General features: G+C 37.6%; 2 protein-coding genes across 3 annotated transcripts; both read left to right on the top strand.

Moving 5' to 3' along the window:
* Positions 1-22: 22 nt before the first annotated feature.
* LOC5567901 (MAM and LDL-receptor class A domain-containing protein 1) lies at positions 23-2040 on the top strand. Its single transcript, XM_001651890.3, has 3 exons — positions 23-164; positions 223-420; positions 618-2040. Exons 1-3 carry the CDS (start codon positions 92-94, stop codon positions 1829-1831), a joined length of 1485 nt encoding a protein of 494 aa, XP_001651940.1. The 5' UTR covers positions 23-91; the 3' UTR covers positions 1832-2040.
* Positions 2041-2156: 116 nt separating this feature from the next.
* On the top strand, positions 2157-14758 carry LOC5567902 (probable Ufm1-specific protease 2). Of its 2 annotated transcripts, none has more exons than XM_001651891.2 (5): positions 2157-2327; positions 12485-13247; positions 13581-13835; positions 13894-14043; positions 14103-14758. In XM_001651891.2, exons 1-5 carry the CDS (start codon positions 2289-2291, stop codon positions 14693-14695), a joined length of 1800 nt encoding a protein of 599 aa, XP_001651941.1. In that variant the 5' UTR covers positions 2157-2288; the 3' UTR covers positions 14696-14758. The 2 variants fall into 2 exon arrangements, with proteins under 2 accessions (XP_001651941.1, XP_021710625.1); XM_021854933.1 differs by lacking the exon at positions 2157-2327 and adding an exon at positions 2352-2445.
* The last annotated feature ends 3727 nt before the right edge of the window (positions 14759-18485 follow it).

Raw genomic sequence — 18485 nt, 5'->3', positions numbered from 1 at the left:
TTTTTGCTGATAACGCTTTAAGATTGCTTGGAAGAGTTTCTGAGTTCAGTTCTCAGACGCACCTCCAGTCGAATGGTAGAGGTTCAGCAAAATGAACATCGATCGCTTATCGCAGACGTTTATCTTCGTGGTTTTGGCGTTGGTTGTGGATATTTCCGCTTATGGTAGCTGAAAATTGCATTCGTAATTTTGGTTTGTTTATTTGAACATCCGTTCTTTTAGATGGCCGCTACAGCCCGGTCTTGCGGAACAGTTACAGCAACATCTGTCCGAAACCGGAGTTTCAGAATGGTTTCATACGGATGCGACTTCGTGGAAAGTATCTCCGTTTTGAATGCTACGCAGATTTCACGCTTGTGGGATTACCGCTTCTTTTGTGTAAGAATGGACGTTGGAACTCCCAAGTTCCGATTTGTGTCAGTAAGTGTTTTGTGCCTTACGCGAATATTTATCGCGACGGCGATCTTAAAAACCACCAGAAATGCCTGTAGATCGTCGCAGTTACTTCAAATCGACACCAAAACAATTTGAAGTAATTGCGACGATGTACAAGTGATTTTTATCACTTGTAAGTGATATCGTAGTAAGCGGTTTAACATAATGTGTTTGCTTTGCAGAACCTGGTTGCTCCGATCTATCGGCTGTGGATAACGGATTTATTTTCTACAACAATATGAAAGCGGCGGCAACATTGTTTTGCGACAGCGGATACAAGTTGGCTGGATCTATGTATAGCTATTGCAATGGAACTGCCTGGGATCGTTCACTGGGAAGTTGTCGTCGAACCAATTGGACCGTGGCAGTGGCCTGCGACTTTGAAGTGAGCGATCTATGCGGATGGGAGAGTGAAGCCACTCACAGGCTAGATTGGGAAAGAAGTTCTGGAGATGCGTCGCGCCGGGCACGCAAAACCGGTCCAACACACGATCACACTACAGGAGAGCCGTTGAATGGTCATTTCATGATGGTAGATTCATCGCAAGCAAATATGAACGAGACGGCGCGTTTCATTTCTCCTATCTACAGCACAAACTACAGTAAAAATGCATGCTTTCGGTTATTCTATCATATGTTCGGTGACGCAGGCACGCTCGCTATCTACGTAAAGCCACTCAGTGTGAATTTGAGAGAAATGGCGAAGCAAAGCGCACCGTTCAGTGTGAGTGGTAACCAAGGCAACGCGTGGATCGAGGGCTGCTTGGATTTAGAGCAGCAAAACGAAAGCTTCCAGATCGTGATTCAAGCATCGTTGGGGATGCGATACAAAAGTGATGTAGCAATCGATGACGTTCAACTGTTCGGTGGCTGTAATTGCAATAGTAATGGCACATCCGAAGAGCCGGTTACCGAAAGTGATGATGATATGTTTCAAATAGACTCGTGTGTAGGTCGTTGCGGCCAAGATGTGTCGGATAGTAGTGACGTTGGTGAGCGAAGCATGATTCATTGCGGCTGTAATAATGATTGTAACGAGGACAACACTTGTTGTCCTGATTATGTGGAGCTTTGTGTTCCTGATGAGTCGACTGCCGCGGACGGTTACGAAGACCAGTTCAAGTTTCCAGTGACACCGAAACCAATCGGATCAAACTCTTGCAAAGCTATGGAATTCATGGGAATATTTTTGATAATTTTAAGTATTATTATGGCCATGATTTGCTTCAGTCAAACTTCTAGATCCCAGATATCAAGTATGTTCAGGAAAATAAGGCCAAACCGCGTAGACGATGCCTTTGGTATGGCAGAAGATGTGCAGTACTTGGCAGTGAACGACACCATCAGTAACTTTTCTGGAGATAATGGAAGTGTTGCTAGTATGCGGTTACCATAATCATCATCACCTGATACTACTGACCAGTTCCAAATGAAAAAAAATATATACCTTGATGTTGTTAGCATAAAAACCGATTCTATTTCATTACGCTTCGAGCCATGCATCGAACTCAGCTCGATCCCATAAAAACCATTCAAATGGAGAGAAACATTTCAGCATTCAGTCTCTCAGTTTAGTGACTCTGCCTCTCTCTGTCGCCATAAAATACAGTTCGCTCCGTGTGTATGTTTCGCTTTGTCTGCTTCGATGGCGGTGTGATGCTGCTGGCAGCTGCCAAACAGTAAAATGCAGCTGCTGCCTCTGTCAGTCCGAGTCAAGCGCATTTGCGGTTCATCGGGCGTATTTTGTTGACACGTAGTAGGCGATTGTATTTATTTGGCGAGAGTTTTGAATGGGCTGTACATCGAATTTGTGAATTAATTTTTAATCAATATACCGATTTTAGTTGACCACGATGACACCGAAATTGAAAATTTCGGATTTTGTGCTGAAGGTGAGTAGGATGTGTTAATTAATTAGAAAAAAAAACTCGATTCATACATTTCTTTCGTTGCTGAATGCAATATGGGATTTTGAATCATCGCTAAAATCAACATGGTATTTTGTAAAAAGTAAGTTCCTAAACTCATAAGATAATGTTACTTCTCGTCGTTATGAAATCCCAATTATCTCGTCAATTATGTGAATAATAAAGAAAAGTTATATTTCTCAAAATTGATATATAATCAATTAGCTTACATGGATCAAACAGTTATTGTTGTCAGTTTTAGGTGTATTTTTTTTAAATTTTATATCAGTGTTGCTTTGACACGGCATTTTTTTAAAAGTATTTGAACTCAAACGGTTGGTTTGGTTCTTAAACAAGCTGGCATTTTGCCCCTAGAGTTGATTAAAGTTCAAATCCTTAAATAAGCTTTCTTAGGACAGATTCAACACTTTTTTGCGCATAGAATACATTTCCAAAAACAACAATACAAGTGGTTAACGATCAACGAACCATCATTATTTCATCCTGTTTGTTAAAAAAAGCTCTTTGTTCAAGGCTCTTGTGGCTCTGAATGAACATTGTAATGGATCCTGGCTTCTAACCCATCATAACAGGGCTGACAATCAAAAGCTTATTATAAGAACTTCGAGAATATAGCATCGGATCGTACATCAAACGATCTAGTAGGCATGGCACAACTTCGACGCGGCAGTCCCATAGTAACGTCAGAGTGGAATGCTAAGTTTTTCGTGGGGCTCCCGCTTTCCAACAACGATTCAGAACTACACAAAACTGGAATATCATTGGAAAATATATGCACCATGTTTCGGTTGCAGACTAGACTGCAGTGAACAGATTTTAATGGATATCATTTTGAATTTAAAAACTGTTTTGCAGCTCAAAAGAAATCGCTCAAGAAATTTATCGTCGGAATTTTATACAGCGACTCCCGTTTGAACTGATGTCTCTTTTCAACTGCGACTGCGATAAGAAAAAAGGATTTCTTGCCACATTTTCCCACACAACCAAGATAGGCCAAGAAATTAACTTTCATTAGGAAATCAAGCTTAAAGCTAAGTATGCTGTTCCGCTCAAGAAAAGTGAAAAATTATGCGGAAAAATGGGCAAGAAATTTTCTACAGTGAGCTCCATTTGAATGATTTATTTTCAACTGCGTACTGCGAAAAAATGTTTTCTTGACTATTTCTTGCAAGAAATATCCCACTATATCCTAGAAGGGATGACACATCTGCAGATCTATGCTTACTCTACTTACTTAGCTGAGTCTTCTATCCATAGTAGCCACTAGGTAATCAAATGGAATTGCTCAAAAAATATATCTGAATTCAATTTCGGAGGTTTTTTGTTAGTCTTGATATTTTTAGCCTTCAAGGCTGTGAGAATTTCTGAAGACATAATTTAGGATAATTTATAGGATGGTTCACTAGGAGTTTGTTGGAGGATTATTTGCGGAAATTATTGTGTTGGTAGCAAAGCTCAAAGCTTAGAGCCAACCTTACTCCAGTAGAAAAGCTAGGTAGAATACAGGACGCTTCGATGCTTACTGACATTAAAATGGCTTGCTCAATTTTCAACACCTAATAAAATTTTAATCTCATCGCTCCTTTCCGACGCCTATCCACCTATTCATTTCCATTATTTGCAAAAATCTTCTATAGACTTCCTTTACCTCTGAGATTTATCACAGAGAATATTTTTAGAGAAGCCCTTTGAGAAATTTCTGATGGGTTTACTTTAGAAACTACTGAATATGGTTGTTAAGAAATCCCTGAAGAAGAAAATTCATGGACAAGCCCCTAGATACATTTCTGTAAGAGTCTAGAGGGCATAACATCACTGAAGAATTTTTTGGAATACATCTCAAGCAATAAAAGATTCTATACCATTTACCGGAATATCATTACCCGGAATGTATTTTACCGGAAGACCACTTACGGGAATGTACCATTACCCGTAAAAATCATTTACCGGAATGCACCATTACCCGGAAAACCAAATCTTCCATTTTCAACGACCTTAATCAGTACATTTGTTTTCAATTTTTATTTTCTTTCATTGATGCTTCGCACAAATTATGTCACGCTAACCATGGACATTCTCGACTCCCTTAGTTTCCGAAACCAATTCTTCAAAAGACATCTCCAAACTGCTATGGACCAAATAGGTTTTTTTTCTTGCCTGGCGTTACGACTCAACTGAAACAAAGGCATCTCAGCTGTTCTAGGAAATTTTCTACAGTTAAAGCCTATGTCAACTGACCATTTTTGCAATCTTTTTTAGTTTGACAAGTTTGCAAGTGCACTAGCTCTGGAGAGTCGTCAAATATGACGGCCAAAAATAATTGTGCACCGGTGGTTAATTCTACCAACCTCAGCTTGATCTTTCTTAAAAGCTTCATTTTGCCGTAACTTTGGCTCTATGATCGAATATTATATATAATTTCATTGAACGTGTAATTTATTTTATTTTATTAAAAAAGAATCGCCAGATACAGATCGTAAAACTATGTCTTAAAATTAAGGCTATAAAATGAAGCATTATAGGCAGCTGTTAGCTTTAGTGCTTTGGTAATCGAGATTAAGGAGGTGGCGTCCATCTTTGGATTCCAAGATATTTCACCTCAATTGACCTACTTTTCCCTTGAATTTGCTTGATTGTGCTATATTTCTCCGAATGCCGTATCTCTGAATGTCTGTACCCCAAATTCAGTACCAGGGTGTGGAACTAGAAAGAACAATAAACAATCACAAGAAAAAGAGATTAAGGAATTTTCAACTAAACACATATTGCCAAAAAAGTTTAAAGTAAAGTTACATAATTGTAGCTATATTTAGCCAGTTCAGCCAAGACAAGCTGCAGAGATAAGGTGGAAGAAAAGTTCATTTGTTAAAGAAGGGTGAATCATATTTGAAATGTTAATATTTGACGATGGTGCATATTGGCTTGATAAAGTATAAATATATCTTAGACTCCTCTTCGATGCTTATGTATTTTGAAGGAAGAGCCTCCACTGTCCATTATCTTTGGTGGTCATTTCAAATATTTTTAAGTCAACATATTGACCTGAATGACCGTAAAACGATTAAAAGGACTTTAATGAAAAGGTCAACATGGTAGAGAAATTATTTTCCGGTAAATGGTTCTTCCGGATAATGGTTCTCCGGTAAATGGTCTTCTGGTGAATTGCATTCCTGGTAATGGTTTTCCGGGTACCGTAATTTCGGGTGAAATTGATCATTTTTCACAGTTTTTCTAGTCTGTTTTCTATAATGTTAACAATGCCAAACAACTAAATGCAGGAAAACAAGTACGAAGGTGAGCCTCATCGACTTATGTACCGACATTTTCTAACAAATGTCATTTTAGTGTTAAGAAATACCTCAAAAATAAAAAATCAGAGGATCTCATTTCGGGGTGAAATTGATCACTTGTCAATGCCATTATTGTTAGTTTCCAAAACAACTCTATATGATAAATTTGAGCTCCCTGAATCCGAATATGCTTGTAAAATTCTTAACAATGCAATATTTATATAAATAACGAATAGTTAAATTTCAAGAATTACGCGGAAAACGCCTAAATGTATGCAATTTCCTAAAGAATTCAATTATATCTCACAGAAATTCAATTATTTCAACCATATGAGCAAATTGGTACTCGTTTTGGTGATGAAATCTGGTTTGGGAATATATCTCAAGCATCCTCACAAACTTTCAGGTTCATACCATGTTCAAATCCTTGCTTATAAATAGAAGTTCATAGGTGTTTGTCAATACTGCACCGTGCATGATTTTGAAATTTTACGTTATTTTCATAGTAATGAACATTCTTTAACGCAAAAAACTTCACAACACACCATTCGACAATAGTTACGACAAGCAACGTTCATTTACTGCAACTTACATTGATATTTGTGCTCCATTACGAATAATTAAAATCATGTGACACGATGATCAATTTCACCCTTCTGATCAATTACACCCGATTTTACGGTAATGTCGGAGAACCCAATATAAAGTTCAGATAAAAAGGCATGTTTTGGCTTAAATAGCCCACTTTTTAGGTAATTAGACGAACTTCAGCTCACTTCTTCTACTTGGCATTAACGTCCCTACTGGGACAAAGCCGGCTACTCAGCGTAGTGTTCTAATGAGCACTTCCACAGTTATTAACTGAGAGCTTACTTTGCTTAAGTTGCCATTTTTAGCATTCGTGTATCGTGTGGCAGGAACGATGATACTTTATGCACAGGGAAGTCAAGGAAATTTCCATTACGAAAAAATCCTGGATCGACCGGGACTCGAACCCAGACACCTTAAGCATGGCTTTGCTTTGTAGCCGCGGAATCTAACCACTCGGTTAAGGAAGGCCCCAACTTCAGTTCACACAAATTTAGGTTATTTAGGTTGCTTAAATAGAATGATGTTATCCATAAAGTAGGAAAAAAGTTCGGCTTGAACTTTGTCTGAAAGTTTTGAAAATTGTTTATAAGTGTATTAGTTACTTTTTTCGAGAATCAAGTTTTGTTAGTGTCCAATGTGTTCCCTAATTCAGTGATATAGTTTCATTGGAACTCAAAATCTATTTGAGTTCACTGCATTAGCAAAATCCGATCTTTTAATGGCTTGGGATATGATAGAATTTTTTTTATAAATCCTGCCAAACGAAAACCTTCCGCTATGAGATAGATATGCTCACATAGTTATGTTTAGTTCAAAACACGTCAACAATTATTGTGAAGCACTGTTTTTCATTATTTTGGACACCCCAGTATATTTTCGACTTCAAAAATATATTTCAGACATTCAGCATTTACATCCGATTGGATACAAGTTCTAAGATACTGTTTGTTTAATATGCTTGCACATATTATTCCAATCCATCGATTAACAATGTAAAACCTGAGGATTTTGCGCTTTTAACCCAGAAATATGAAAAACGATTTTTGATAACATTCGAAAAGTAACGGTTGCATGAATGAACCGATATAATTAAATTAACTTTAATCAAAATAAAACACTTTCCATACACAAAAGGTTGATGCAAGTGTAAACCAGATCTATTCATCCAAATAACATGAAAATTGAGGTGGTTTTTCAATTAAAAATGTGTTGGAAAATAGCCCAGAGGGTTCAGAATACATAGAGTGTATTTTAATGTAAAATTTAGCCAACATATGGAACCGCGACAAAGCCTACTTGACTCATTTTAGTTATATGTCGCCTTACACAATGTTTCTCAAAAATTGAAAATATGTCCATATTTTCCTTTTTTTGAACAATTCTTAAAGCATTATGATGACAAATTTATTCTCGTTGGATAAATGTATTATTCGTACCGTAACTATCTTCGATCTGTACTTTATTATGTAAACTATCATTGAAAAAATATATTCCAATTCTTATACCCCTATTCTTTATAGGGTTACCATCTGTCCTGATTTAGCAGGATTTGTTCTGATTTTAATTTTTTACTGTCTAAAATTGTTTGACAAATATATGTATTTTTTCATATTTTCAATTTTTTTTTCGATCCGACACTTTACTTTTGCTCGATGTTTGAACCAAGGTTTTTATAATGACAGGCTTACTGATCTAAGCAGTCAATGGGTGCGCGGTGTGGTTAGCTGCGGGGCAGGTGGAAGTGACAGCTGGCTAGCTGTCGGGTTTGTAAACACTGTTTTCACGCTACCGTTTCTATGGGGTTGTTAGGGAATGTTTACTCAAACAAACATAAATACAGTAAAGTGAAAATTTACTCAAGCGTTGATGAGCTGTTTTGTCGCAAATCAAATTTTCGTATTATGGATCCGACAGAAATAAGGACAAACATTTGTTTAATATACTTTTTCTAAATCTTCAAGCGTCGCGACTAATATTTAAATAGTGCGCTGTGTTCATAAACATCGTAAGAATGTAATCAGACGGTTATGTCGGGAAAGAGTCATACGTTGCGTGTCCCACACGCGCGTTTCGATTTGGTGGGCGCGCGACAATACCCGAGCAGAAGAAATACTGAATACCAAATTGAGGTATTCCATACCAGATAATTTCCAATACTTACAACCTGAATTAGGTATGACTGAGCCCTGCATAAGAGGTACAGTCAACTTTCGTTCGTTGCACTAAACCCGTGGCCCACCTAGTGAAAGACTTTTACTAATCGGGCTAAGTTTTGAGCTGTCAAATAACCGATTACAATAGAAATTCAGCGCTACCAACATTGACAAATTAGGGTTTATGTCAGAAAGTGACGTTTGTCTTCGTTTTAGGTGGGCTATAGCCCACTTAACGGGAGCCCAATTAAAACGAAGTGCAATTAAACGTAGTGCAACGAACGAAATTCGACTGTATTCTAATACCTAAATAATACATGATGGATTTTCATATATAAGTATTTTTTTCAATAATAGTTCAATGCCTCCAGCAGTCCTCAATACCTATCGAATACCAAAAGGAAGTCTTTTTAATTCTTTTGAACATTGTTTTCAAATACAATTATAATACCAAAATGAGGTATTGACAATTGAACAATACCTAATTATGGCATGATACCAAAATATGGTATGCATAAGTTATTGCGAGTTATTCTTTCCTCCTCGGGTAGTATTCCGGAGAATTCCGGTGTTTTGAGTCACAGAAAAAATGATTACAAATTTGAAAAGTTGATTAACAACTGCATGCAATGCATGTAAATGAGGAAATTTCGAGTTCTACGGGTGAGAGCCATCCACCACCGACGGTCCACCGATGAAAGAGAGGATGTGCCACGGTGTTGCCGTCTGGCGGTGGCGTTTATATTCTTGTAACTTTAACTCGTAAGTTCATAGTCATTCTACTATCAGTGCAGAAATTCAGATAGTTTGCCGCGTATATCACACAGATGTGGGTGTAAAAGAAACATTTTATACCTACTTTGTCACGCCATGCAGCTGATATCCAAACAACCTCGCCAGCTGTCACTTGGCATTTCAAAATGGCGGAATAGGAAATCTGATACATTGGACTACCTCCTTCCTAGATACCTTGGTTTGAACATTCGAAGACAATATTTGTTTGGGAGCTGGTCCTTACCTTCCTTCTGAGTGGACTGTATTTGGTGGCCTTTGGATAGCGGTTCCTTGGGTGGCTGAAGTGGACGTCCGGCGATTATACTGGGTGGTCAGCTGACCGATATGGTAGGGTTTCTCGGGGTTTTATCCACTCAACACATCAAATTAATATTTCACAATTTATTTACAAATGTCCATTACACATTCAAACACTTTATTTAAAAACAATCACATTTATTATACTAGCTAACAATTATACACATATTTGGAATCTTTGATTGATAATTCTTGGCTCCGTCTAAGCCATTTGCCGATCCTTTTCACACTGATGATAGGTGTGTGACGAAGTAATTCGTTTAAAGATCGGTTATGCTACACCGGGGGGGTTCTTCAAAGGGATTCCCGATCGTTATACTCGAACAATATTATATTTTTCAATGTTAAGCTATTTTTTAAAGAATCTCTGCATTATTTTTTCAGCTTTCTGCGCTAGCATGCCATAAATTTTGAATCACCCCCTTCTGACATTTCTTGCCTAGACTACATTTTTTTAAGCTCGATCGAAGCTAGCTTCGTGGAAATGAAAATTTGTGTTGTTGACGATGCTAGGCCAGATATTTTTTTTTTATTTGTTTTGAGGACCTTGAAATATCAAAAATGTTTTTCATTTTTCTAGTGTGTTGCTATTTTTTAGGTGAATAAGAAATAGTGGATAGTAGCAAATTGATGAGAAAATTGTAGCCACAAGCTGTAGTGACTTTATACCGGGTACCCCCGTTGGTTTGACCACATTTAATCTGAACACTTTTTAATTTGTACCCCGCTAATTTGCACATCGTTCAAATTAAAAACGGTCCAAACGTCATTTAGCTCTTGGAACGCAGTAAAGTGAAATGGAACGCTGTGGAACGTAGAATCAAAACAAAACAGTTAAAGAGGTGACCAGAAACACGATTCTAGGGTGACTAGATGTTCAGATTAAAAATGAACCCCGATGGTTTGCATGAGGTACCGTTCAAATTAGCGGGGGTACACGGTACTGGAATAATTTCGATTGTCGTTTGAAGATGCGCTGTAATGAGAAGTATGCATTTAACAGAAAAGTAATCGCCTATCACGATGCGTGGGAAATTTCTTGCAAGAAATGCTCAAGAAAAGCATTTTTCTTTGATCGCAGTATTATGTTGAAAAGAAATGTCAATTAAAATGGAGCTCACTGTAGAACATTTCTTGACCATTTCTTGCCCAGAAATTTTTAATTTTCTTGAGCGGAACAGCATACCTAGCCACGCTTCCACGGAAGAGTCATTCTATTCTTCAAAATGTGCAGTGACGGTTCACCCTATTCGCATTTTTTAGAACTGCATTTAATAGTTTTGTGATGGCTGATTCACTATTAATATTTGGAAAGCATTTGACATAGATGTTCGTTGCATATATCTTAAAAAAAACTTCGCAAGACCTAATTAATGCAATACTTTTTTGTTAATTGTCGAAATCCTAGACAAATAAGAACTACAATTTTAACATTCTAGAGAAAAATGATCAACTTGATTCAAATAATCCACAAAACAAGGTTTGTGTTGAAGCGGAGAATAACAGGTACCACGGGGAATGTGTCTATTGATTTTTCTATAGGAATTTACTGTCCAATGCTAACATTGTAACGTATGTCAACGTAACATTAAAAAAAAAAACGATTGCAAATTCGACACATTAACATCTATGCTTTGTGTCGGAAATAGAAGTGATTGATTTTCATCCCTATTCCAGGGAGTTTCCAAGCAGCACCAACAATTTCTCATACTCCGACTGACATCAGTTAATTGATAACGATGTTCCATACAATACAGCACCTAAAATAATATAATAAAATATATAATGAAATGCAGTTTTTTTGAATTACAAAGATAAAAGCAAGAGCATTTGGATACTTGGAAATTCATAGCAAACATGGTGAAAATTGTTGACAAATGAATCAACAAACGCGACAAGCCATAAAAACTGTAGGCAAGATATGTCAAAATCAATTCACCCCTTGTTGTTTTATAGCTAGCTTAAAAATCTGGATACTTTCAGATTTGTTTGATTTTTTGAATAATTTGAATCGCTTCATTTTTCAAGAACCAACTAAATTTTATGAGAAATATATACGAGAAATCTCTCCAATTGCCTGGTTTACTGTTTAATGAACAGGACTGAATTTGTATCACATTCGAATAAATCCTGTCGACAAATAGCCAAACACAATCTTACTGGACAGGATTTTCAAATAATGTCATATGAGGGGGTTACAAGCAAGGGTGTAAGTGATTGAATCCCAGTTTTGCAAAAAAAAAAATAATATCTTTATTAACGAGATTTTTAGCCCTGGGCTAGTTCATCTCGGGACCAACGGCTTTCCGAAGGAAGTCGTCACTATAACTTTTTTGTCAGTGACTATCTCGGGGATGGGATTCGATCCCAGGTCCTCGGCGTGAGAGGCGTGTGTCCGTCCCCTAAGTTTTGCAAAAAATGATTTTGAAGTTTTTTCTTCAATTTTTCATTCCATACAAATTGTATGGGATGCCAGAAAAACAAGCCAATCTTCTACGAATTATTATTTTTCTTGTTGAACGAAAACATCACCTAAAAATACCATTGGAAAACTTGGAAACTGAAGATACTCAACTCAAAACCGATCATAATGTCACTTACACCCCTTGGCATTTGGGTTCCTCAAATGAGGTGCTGACAAAATCCTATGAAAATTTCCAATAAAATTATTACAATGTTTTATATAAAATCCTGGACAACATTGGCTCGCCGTACAATATTGTTTTTGAGGTATGGTCCGCGACCCAAAAAGGTTGGGCTGGCTTAGTAGAATTAAGTGCTGTAGTACTGTATTCCGTTTTCATTTATTTATAGGTATTCCACTAAACAGCTTGATGATTTGATGTCATCATAATTCCCTAATTCATTATGTTGTGCTGAAATGTGCATTTATAAATCCATAAGTTCTCTGTTTGTCAATTCTTCCCAGGAATGTATTAAATATTCATTTACTTACAAAAGTGAGTTTTTCTTGCTTCAATGTTTATCCTTCCAGCGCATCGCCAAAGTGACGACTCAATGCAGCGGTGAACTGTTCGGCATCATGACCCAGGGTACGCTCGCCGTTCTGGGATTCGTACTGGAAGACAACGAGGGCAAGGAGCAGACGAGCACCATGAACTATCGGAAAGCTCAGAACAACTTTCCTACCGAGGTTGACCTTTGCGGTTTAATCAAGTTCGGACCGTGCAGTGACGCCGAGGCACATCTGAGCGAAATTCTACAGGACGTGGACATTACGGACAATCCGGTTCTGATCAACTGCGACGGCAACGGGGACGTCAAGGCGTCACTTTTCAAACACGGTCAACTGGAGGACATCAACTTTGAGGTGGTTAGCGAGGTGGATTTGTTCCGGGACTATCTGTTCCTGAGACTGCAGTGCAGTTTGGAGTTGTATTGTGAGCTGAACGAAAAGTCTATTGCGGAGAATTCGTTCAGATTACGGAAACGGTTGGCCTCCGGAAATGTGGCGTTCAGTGTGAGTGGAACGGGGGTTATACTAAATGGGGGATCCACTGGGTGTCAGGTTGTAGGGTTGAATGTCGAAGACACGGTGGATTCACTGATTGCGATGACCGCTAAAACGGATGACGATGGCTTTGGCTCGAAAGGTGGTAAGAAAAAGACGCCGTTGAACGTGATTCCTACAGAGTACCAGGTTCTGAACGTCAATATGATGGTGAAGAAGTCGAAGGACACTCAAGACGAACGGCTGACGAAGGAAGCGAGCAATGTGACGATCGATAGTAGAAATGGTAGGTCGATTTCAGTAAGAACATGGCAAATGGTTCTATCTGCGAACTAAAGATCTCTTTGTTTTTTAAAGCAATTTTGACTTCGGTAGAACTGCACATTGATGATGTGGGGATCTACTAAAATTCAAAATTGCATTAAAAGACGAAAGAATTTTCAACCACTACGTAAAACTCATACATCCAATGTATAATTGAAGATAAGGGTTCGTTGAAACACACCGGTAATTATTTTACCGGTTTAATTATTTTTAGAGATCGTTCTCAAAGAGAGTCACCATTTGACTGAGTTTTCCAACACTTGATCGCAGTGGTTTATAACGCCTTTTCTTTCAGCATGTGGTAAAATGAAGGTACCGCTCCAGGTGGACGTGTTAAGTATGTTGCACAAGGAAACGAAAGTTCTCCTGTGCTACGATGTTCTAGTAGAGAGCATGTGTCGTTCATTGCGTTTACTGGAGCATAGCTTCCTAGAACAGTTCGAACAGTTCCAGCAAATTTATGTGTCCAAGTGTTACCACGTGTATCCGGATGGTCTTGGACATTTTTGGACTTGCGTGTATCCTGTCGGCGATACGATCAAGGAAGACGGTACTTGAAACTTTCGAAAGGAGGAAGTATGTGCTCATTGAAAAATTTTCCATTTCAGATGAATTCCTTTCAAACAAACGAAGGTCCGTGCATCAACACTTTGGAGTACCAACCAGTAGACCTTACTTCCGAAAAGCCAACGAGTTCCGATTCAGGGAAGGCAACAGCAAGCTGCTTTACAATCCACACGTTGGAGTTAAACGACAATGTGAGTGTTGTCCTCTTAGAAAACATTCCCAAATCATTACCCTCTATTCTTATTCACAGTGACGGAAGGCAAAATGTCGCTGGTTCAGGGAAGATACAGTTATCACCACTACATGCAGGATGGCTTCAACGACGACGGCTGGGGTTGTGCGTATCGTTCGCTGCAAACTCTCGTCTCATGGTTCATCTATCAAGGATATGCCGACGTTCGGATCCCGACACACGAAGACATTCAGAAGTATTTGGTCCGGGTTGGTGATAAACCGGCCGCATTTGTGGGGTCTCGCCAGTGGATTGGGTCGACGGAAGTTTCGATGTGTCTGAACGAGTTCGTCCAGGTGGATTCCAAGATAATGCACGTCAGCTCCGGTGCGGATTTGGCGATGAAGGGATCGGAACTGGCATATCACTTTGAAACGCAGGGAACGCCCATCATGATCGGAGGTGGTGTGTTGGCTCATACCATTTTGGGGGTGGATTTCGATCGCAATACGGGTGATTTGAAGTTTTTGATTCTGGATCCGCATTACACTGGGGCGGATGAAATCGGCACCGTTTTAGCGAAGGGCTGGTGTGGGTGGAAGGGTGTTGAGTTCTGGGACAAGAAGGCTTACTATAACTTGTGCATGCCACAGCGACCATACGTGTTTTAGAGAATGTAGTGTAAGAAGTCGGTTGTTGAGTATAATAAAGCATTTTTCATTAAACTTAAAAAATGATTTAACATGTTTATATCACACGCGACCCTGTTTCTTTTATTTTTTGGCATTATTAAGCGAGACGTGTTCAACAGTGTTTTGGTCAAAACTACCTCACTCCGTCGTTGAAAATGAAGAAATTGAAAGTAGATTTTCCCTCGTATTGTGATTTTTATTGAATAATCCACACTGTACATATAAAAATCATTTGAATTTGCGTAATGGCTATTGCTAATTACACAATGCTTTTCAGAAATTTTAAAAAGAAAAAGTTGTAGGCAATTCGGAGCAAAACTCGACTCTTTTACGTAATCGAAGCATCAAAGCAGAATCTCAATAAAGAGAATCAAAATAGTAGAGTTGAGTTTTGTTCCTTTTAATTCTACCCTAATTAAATCAGGAAGGGATCACAAGGTTTACAACACTAAAATCTTTTTTTTATTGCAAATCTCGAGTTTACAACTTACAGTCGTTGCAACTATCGAGCTGTGCATTACATATCCTATATTTATCCAAATGAGTAACATTGAATGACTTATTATAGGCCCCACTACTCGGTTTGTTACAATATCTCTTCATAATCGGCGTGAACCTAAATCGTTGTGCACTTGGTCTGTACAACTAATTACCAGCACTCCACGAACACCATATTTGCAGAGCTTCTGTCAAGCATCGTAGCAATGACAACATATCCGCCCCATTGTAAATTTCTAGCATTCTTTAGATTTTGAAATATACTTGATTTGCCGTAGAGTTGAGTGAGCTCGTGTTTCAGCTGTCCGTTAAACTGCACACAGCGGATAATATTCAAAATCTCGTTTCCGTGATTTCGGGTGAAATTGATTATTTTACACGGTTTTTCTTGTCTGGTTTCTATAATGTTGACAATGCAAACCAACTGAATGCAGGAAAACAAGTACGAAGGTGAGCCTTATTGGCTCATATACCGACATTTTCTAACACATGTCATTTTAGTGCTAAGAAATATGTTGAAGGGCCTTATTTTGGGGTGAAATTGATCACTTCTCATTGCGATTATTGTTAGTTTTAAAATCAACTCTACATGATAAATTTGAGCTCCCTGAATCCGAATATGCTTGCTAAACTCTTAACAATACAAAATTTGTAGAAATAATGAAAAGTTAAATTTCAAGAATTATGCGAAAAACGCCTAAATTCCAATCAAATTTCCTGATATCTAAAATAAATTTAATTATTTCAACCAAAAGAGCAAATTGGTACGAGTTTTGGTACTAAAATCTGGTTTGGGGATACATCTTAAGCATCCTCATAAACTTTCAGGTTCATACCATGTTCAAATCTTTGAACTACCGTAACTCTGCATTCTAAGTCATCCCTGACGCACTTATTTCCACTCGTTCTGTCCCACTTTTAAGTCGGATTAATAGGTCTCACATCAACATCATATACAAAACAAACAAATTGACTGGATCTGTGAAAATTGTTCCAGAGCTGTTATACTCGGCATAACACCTTCTAGTGCAATATTGAACAAGTTGTATAGAAGACTATATTCTTGACGTAGAAAGACTATAGACCCAAACGCAATGATAGCAGAACGGAATGCGGAACCGGTTCACCAGCATGAATCACACCATCTCGACTGAGCTGTCAACGAATGAAAGTGAACCAACACTGAGTCGACTAGCATGTTATAGTTCATGCTGGCGAACCGGTTCCGCTTTCCGTTGCTGTTCCACTGTCATTGCGTTTGGGCCTTAAGGGCCACATTAAGAAAATGCTAATTTTAAGACCATAAAACGGCAACATTTTCAAGTTACCCTCGATAACTTTCCAAGTTCGTGAATTGTACGAGATGCTGTATTCACTCATGATAAAAAATCATAAAAAAGTCAGAAAAGCGAGATAGAAAATTGGGTCGAAAACAAAGCTGATGAAAAAGCATCGGGCAACATGAACATTTCCGTGGAATTTATTGAAAACTATATGTTTAAACGGTGTCAAACGTTCTGATATGTAAAAGGGCTCCCCTTCTATTACATTAGCAAGAAAAAAAACTTCTCTAGGATAGTTAGTTTGCTCACAAATTAGATCCTTCCACCGCCTTGCTTATGAACATATTTGAAGCTGAGAAAAAAAAAATCAAAGCCAAATTCCGGATGCCAATTGCAGCAAAACATACAATTTTATACTGCCAAACAGTTCATACACAATACACTCTTAAAATAATGAAAATTACTTTGAACGTAATTCTTGTTATGACTAAATGACACATGATGTAAGTGATGGAATGTTACAAAAACGTGTCCTTGAAGATGTATTGAACAAAATAATATAATATAATTTTACATGTTAAAGGACACGGAAACTGTGATCAAAATTTTCCGAATCAGACACTAACGTATTTAAAATTCGACACAAATTTGACTCGCTCGTGCATCCCAAAGGACATAAATTACATTATATTTTGGGAGTGTGTACAGACTTTATACAGCGTATAAAGTTTCGATAAAATATGCCTAATATCAGTGAATGAGGGGTGTCCATTTCACCCCGTGTAATCATTATGTCCCTAATCCCCCTAATCCATGCTGATTTTAAGGTACCATGGAGACCCACTTGCTCCATGGAATTCGCATAGTTGAGATTCTTCGAATTCTAGAGACTTTAAATTGAAACAAATGAGGTCGTGTATATTTTTTTGCTTGACTCCCACCAAATATAAACCGTATGCTGAAATTGATTTTTCTGTAAAATTGAAAAAAAAACGGCAAAAGTTTCTGAAAAAAAGTCTTTTTGACCGTTATATTTACGATTTCTACTACCTTTAACATTTGTTAAGGCTTTCCAATGAACAATGACATAAGTAACATGCAAACAAAGAACATTTTATTCTTAATTTTCTTCTGTTCAGTTATGTTTGCTGAAATGATTCGACAACATTATAACTGCAACATTTCCAATGTTGATTCTTACATTATGGTGCAGCAATTGCATTTCTGCTCTGTAGAATTTCCACTGCTCGTTATTTGTTTTTGAGAAAGCCGGATATGACGTCGGATTTTTTATGTGGAAAGACCTACACCCCACTTTTTATATTTAAAACTAGCTTTACATAGGCATTCCTCGAGATTTCCCTGCGTTCTCTCTTTTTTTATTTATTTTTTTTTTATTAGTATCATTCTAAACATTACATTCATTATTTCTTATCTATCTAGGTGTTCTGTGTTATTAGACAACACTATCATCATAATTTGGTAAAACAAATCTAAGATTTTATTAACATTTTGTTAACAACATATTACATTTCATTTGCCGTAGCAGTTCAGATTTTTTACAGGTGAGTTGATTTCACCTGCTTATAAGAGAAAAAAAACGTTTTGAATATAGGGAAAGTGTACCAGTTATGGCCATAGTGGTTCCCTATTTGGCCATATGTGACATTTTGATAACTTTCACATTTTAAATCTTTTTGAATGCTTTAACATCATATCATATCTTAAATCTAACTACTACAACACACAAAAATTTCCAAAATTTGAAGACATTAAAGTAATCACGTATGGCGAAATAGGGAACCACTATGTCCATAGCTGGTACACTTACCCTACTTAACCTAACTTAACCTAAACATATAACGCATTATTCGTGGCAATAGAATATTGTAACGATTTTTGCCTGAAATTATTATTTATTATTTTTGACATTTGTTCCAATGTTTCAACATCGGATATTCTGTGTAATTCATTGGTACTATACCAGG

The sequence above is a fragment of the Aedes aegypti genome, chromosome 3, assembly GCF_002204515.2.
Source record: "Aedes aegypti strain LVP_AGWG chromosome 3, AaegL5.0 Primary Assembly, whole genome shotgun sequence".
NCBI classification, from domain to species: domain Eukaryota; kingdom Metazoa; phylum Arthropoda; class Insecta; order Diptera; family Culicidae; genus Aedes; species Aedes aegypti.
The sequence above is the reverse complement of the archived record's forward strand: the minus strand, read 5'-3'. Positions and strand labels throughout refer to the sequence as shown.